This window comes from Neovison vison, chromosome 2, assembly GCF_020171115.1.
Source record: "Neovison vison isolate M4711 chromosome 2, ASM_NN_V1, whole genome shotgun sequence".
Taxonomy (NCBI): Eukaryota; Metazoa; Chordata; class Mammalia; order Carnivora; family Mustelidae; genus Neogale; species Neogale vison.
This window is the reverse complement of record NC_058092.1, coordinates 201,379,851-201,385,284: the sequence shown is the minus strand read 5'-3', so window position 1 is coordinate 201,385,284 and position 5,434 is coordinate 201,379,851. Positions and strand designations below refer to the sequence as shown.

At 38.6% G+C, this 5,434-nt stretch overlaps 1 protein-coding gene across 1 annotated transcript; it reads right to left on the bottom strand.

Annotated features, from left to right (window-relative positions):
- Positions 1–4,070: 4,070 nt before the first annotated feature.
- On the bottom strand, positions 4,071–5,027 carry LOC122898961 (olfactory receptor 6C74-like). The gene has a single exon (XM_044236618.1). It carries the CDS (start codon positions 5,013–5,015, stop codon positions 4,071–4,073), a length of 945 nt encoding a protein of 314 aa, XP_044092553.1. The 5' UTR covers positions 5,016–5,027.
- Positions 5,028–5,434: the final 407 nt, after the last annotated feature.

The following is a 5,434-nucleotide window of genomic DNA, read 5'->3' as shown; positions in this document are numbered from 1 at the left end:
TCTCCTAAGTTAATTGTATGTTGAAGGTACATGATTTTAAAATACTTCAATGAAGTATGATTGACATATACATAATTAGTGCATACAACTTGAATATTTGAAGTTAAGTATATACCCTTGAAGCCATCATCATTATCATTGCCATTAACCTATCTATCACCTCCAACTATTTCTTCCTGTAATCTTTGTTGTTGATTTTTTGCCCTAATATCGTAGGTAAAAGCACTTAATTTATTCACCGTATTAGCAAAATTTTAAATAGGCAATAAAACATTGCTAACCACAGGCCATATGTTTGTTATACAGATCTCCAGAACTCATTCATTATGCATAACTGAAATTTGATCAATACCTTCCTATTTCCCCTTCCTCCCAGCCCTTGACAACCACCATTCTACTCTCTGCTTCTATATGTTTGATTAGATTCCACATATAAATGAGATCATGCAGAATTTGTCTTACCATGTTTGGCTTATTTTGCTTAAAATAATATCGTACCTGGGGTGGGGGTAGGGGAAGTCCACGGTGTCAGCCTGTGCTATGTCCTCAGCTTGCCTTCTGCTCCCTCATCGGAAATTAATAGGATTCACCATGATACTTCTTACTGTTTCCATAGTAACAACTTTGGAAATTAACAGCAGCCATGGCCATGATCTCTTAAGGACACATTAACTAGAGGCTCAGACCTCTCAGGTATGAAGGTTTATGTTACCTTAGAGGGCAAGCAAATGAAACTAGCAGGCATGTTGTCAAAAGGTGAAGAAAAACATACTAAATGAATGAACATATGAAGATGATGGAATATTTATTTGGCCTTCAAATCTGTATAACATAGGGTCTCTGATTAACAATATTTTATTGCATACTTAAAAATTTGCTAAGCGGATATATCTTAAATGAAATGTTTTTACCTACCATATAAGAATTAAAAATCAACAATAAAGGCCCCAGGAAGAAATTTTTGGAGGTGATAGATAGGTTAATGGCATTGATAATGATGATGGTTTCAAGTGTGTGTATTTATCTCAAAAACAGCAAGTGGTATGCATTAAGTACGTACAGCTTTTTTTATGTCAATCATGTGCCAGAGAAATGATTTGAAAATTATGATTGGAAGTCTCTTCAACATAGAACTAGTTTAGGGAGTTTGTCTCAATTAAATGTTTTATAGCATCTCATTGTAATACATTAGTCTCCACATTAATTAGGGTTTGTCCTAAACTGAGTACCATCTATGGCTAGTAAAAATGAGCCTGGATTTATAGACTCAGTTTTGGATTTCTGGTCTTCATTTTTCTATTGGTCAACTCACTTTTTAGTCTATCTGAAGGTAATATAAAGTGCATTTAATTAGTTTAAGTATAATAAATTATTATCCAATCATGACTAAAAACTTTGGGAGGCTCACACCCTTTTCAGTAGTTTGACCACAATTTCTTGATCTATTCCTCCATTACTGAACCTCAGCCACTTCCATACACTCTTCAGTTGTTCAACTCTCAGGACGGAACATTATTTCCAAGTTCCTGCAGGCTCTTGCTGATGTATCCTTGAGTATTTTCAAGGGGACCCTAGACATTATCTGGCTCAACCTCCATATCTTATGGAAAAGATGACTTGAGTGTTTTGGGAAGTTGACCAGATAGTTGAAGGCAACACCAATCTTGTCCAGTGCAAGTGATTCAGAGTCTACTCTGGTCCATTTGCATTCCATTCCCACTGCTACTTCCCTAAGCCATCATTCTCTTTCTTCTAATTCCTGTAACACTGTCTATAGCCACTTTCTTATTCTGATCTTGGCTTTTCCCAACTCTTTTTGATACGATGTGTACAGCCAATCATCTGTGACTCTTAGGGCATGTTTGATACTTCCTCATTGTCAATAAGATGAAATATGAACTTTGAAATAGGGCCATTAAGGCCAATAGGATCTAACCATGGTGTAGAATGTGTTTCATAAAATGTAATTGATATTATCTAACGTCAGGGTATTGGTTAAAAGTAAGCAAAATAAAAAATTGTGGGCACATCCAGGAGGCTCAGTCAGTTAAGCAACTGACTCCTGATTTCAGCTCAGGTCATGATCACAGGGTCCTGGGTTTGAGGCCCTTGTTAGGCTCCATGCTCAGTGGGGAATTTGCTTCAGGGTTCTCCTTCCCTCTCCCTATGCAACACACCAACCCATGCGCTCACATGCTTATTTCTCTCTCTCTCTCTCTCTCTCTATCTCATATAAACAAATCTTTTTTCAAAATGTGCTCATTTTTTATCTTTTATATTTTATTAAGTTTTTATTTATATCTGGTCAGTTAACATATACCATAATATTAGTTTCAGGTGTACAATTTAGTGATTCAGCACTTACATACAACACCTTGTGTTCAGCACAACGTGTCCTCCTATATCCCCATCACCTATTTTACTCAACCCCCATCTTCCTTCTTCCTTCTAGTAGCCATCAGTTTGTTCCCTAGAGTTAACAGTCTGTTTCTTGGTTCACCCATCTCTTTTTTGTCCCCCATTCCTATTTATTTTATTTATTAGAATCCATATGAATGAAATCATATGGTATTTGTCTTTCTCTGACTTATTATGCTTAACATAACACACTCTAACTCTATCCTCATTGGTGCAAATGGCAAGATTTCATTCTCTTTGTGGCTGAGTAATAGTCCATTGTGTGTATGTATGTGTGTATATATGCCACATCTTTTTTATTTATTCATTAGTTCATGAGTGCTATTCATGGCTCTTTCCATAATTTGGCTATTCTTGATAATGTTGCTAAAGATCAGGGTATAGGTATCCCTTCAAAATACTATTTTTGTATTCTTTGGGTAAATGCTTAGTAGTGTAATTGCTGGATTGTAGAGTAGTTCTATTTTTAACCTTTTAGGAACCCATATATCAACAGAGTGGTTATACCATTTTGCATTCCCACGAAGAGCACAAGAGTGTTTCCCTTTTTCCGCATCCTTGCCAATGTCTATTGTTTATTATGTTGTCAATCTTTTTAGAGATGTTCCTTCTGGAAAAAAAAACAAAAAAGACACATTCTAGCTAGAAAATAGGTGCAAAAAGTATACAAAGTTTAAGGATTGAGATCATGGAAATATTGGTTTTCAAATATGTTATCAAACACAAAATAACCCTAACAACACAAGTCAACCAGGAGAGACGTTTTATTTTCATTAGTATAGTGAATAAGATAAGCAAATACCTTAGTTTCTTCCAACTCAAAACTCTATAATAAATTATAGAAATATGCATAAGTGCTCCCTTCCACTGATATACACAAACATCTGTGGTAATAACTTTAGGATAGGAACCAATCATAAGTATGCATTATGTATCTGAGGGACTGGAGATAGAAAAAAAATTAAGAAATAAGAGCATTGCTCAAACATGGGCTGTTGTGGTTATTCCTTCTCCGTAGAAAATGCTCTAAGGCTGAGAACAATTCTGTTTCTCTCCTGCAAGGGACAGATGCATACATGTGTAGCCAAGCTAGGGCCAAGATCAGCATTTATGAGCACACCCCATGAAAACCATATATATTTGAAGGTGAAGAGTACTATGACCATTAATTTCTTGGTTTAGGCATGGAGGGAATGTGGACACAAGCACTGGTACTACTTCCATTATTACATACATTCCAGAACCTAATATACAACTTTCTATCATTTAGGTATCTAAATGCCTTTTGGGAAATATTTATTAATTCTGTTCAGCCATGTTCATAGGTAGAGAGAACTGAAAAAATTACATAAGTTGCTAGATTTTGGAAATTTCTAGCATATGGTTTATATCAGAAGGAAAAATTTATATTCGGTAAAGGATTTTTCAGTTAATCAGTTGTCATCAATATGTAGAATATTTAGGGAGATGATACCTATGCACATCAAGGTAAAATATAGCCTTGAAAAAACAGATTTCCATTTCGGTAGGAATGTGCAGAGTTCAGTGAGGTCTGTCAGAAACCTTGCACTACAACTCTGCAGATGGCTATGTTGGCCAGAATGAGGACACAGTGTTCTCTGAAGCGGACCCTCCAGGGTCCGGTGATTTTTCTATCTTGGTATTTTCATTCTCCACATCATGCCCCTCAGAGCCCGGTGGACCTGCTTGTTCCGCAGAGTGTAGATGACAGGATTGAGCAGTGGGGTCACCACCGTGTTCACAAGGGCAGCCTCCCTGTTGGAGTCCAGCCTGTTCGTTTGCTTTGGTTTCACGTATATGAACACACAGCTGCCATACATCAGAAAGAGGACTACGAGGTGAGAGGAGCAGGTGGAGAAAGCTTTCTGTTTCTCCTTGACTGACGGGAGTCGCAGGATCATGATGACTATGTTGCTGTATGCAATGATGGTTATGATAAAGGATGTCAACAAGATAAAGGAAGTGAGAACAAAGGCCAACATTTCAGTAGAGCTGGTGTCAGAACAGGAGAGATGAATCAGGGGGCCAAGATCACAGAAAAAGTGGGGGATAACATGGGGGCCACAGAAGGATAACTGGGAAACCTTCACTACAAGACCAGTGATGAAAGGGAAGGCCAAAGAAAAGCAAGCAGTGACCAGGAGGAAGCAAGTCTTCAGGTTCATGATGGTCGGATAATGCAGAGGCTTGCAAATGGCCACATACCGATCCAGAGACATCACTGTTATGAGGAGGAAACCTGTTGCTCCCAGAAATACAGTAATAAAGGCTTGTATGAAACAGGCAGGAAAGGAAATGGCTTGCCTACCTGAAAGGAAGATGACCAGTAACTTGGGAATAACAGCACTTATGACACCACACTCCAAGAAGGAGAAGGTGCTGAGGAACAAGTACATAGGTGTGTGGAGCCTGGAGTCAGCACAGGTAATGGTGACTATGACCGCATTACCTGCAATGGACGCCAGGTATGCCAACAGGTGCACCAGGAAGAGGACCTTTCCAAATTGTTGGATGGCAGGAAACCCCTCCAAGGTGAATTCCTGGACGGTTGTCCCATTCCCCATTTCCATGGACATCTCATTCTATGACAGGATCACTGCTGGTCTTAACCTAAAATCAGCATGCACAAAGGTTTTAGAGGAGCATGACTAAGTTATTTGGTTATTCAAAAGGGTGGCTAGGCTGAGAGTAAAGTGGTTTAGTTAATTAGATGGTTCTTGGGTCAGTAGGACCTGAGTTCAATACCATTTCAATACTGTGTTTTAACTCCTGAGAGATGTGGCATCTTTGGAAAGTTAGAGAGGAGTAGGGAATTTGGGTAAATTGGAAGGGGAGGTGAACCATGAGAGACTATGGACTCTGAAAAACAATCTGAGGGGTTTGAAGTGGCGGGGGGGTGGGAGGTTGGGGTACCAGGTGGTGGGTATTATAGAGGGCACGGCTTGCATGGAGCACTGGGTGTGGTGAAAAAATAATGAATAATGTTTTTCTGAAA

Bases quoted from the DNA above. Each gene is read 5' to 3' on its own strand.
- LOC122898961 (XM_044236618.1), bottom strand. From the start codon at position 5,015: ATGTCCATGGAAATGGGGAATGGGACAACCGTCCAGGAATTCACCTTG.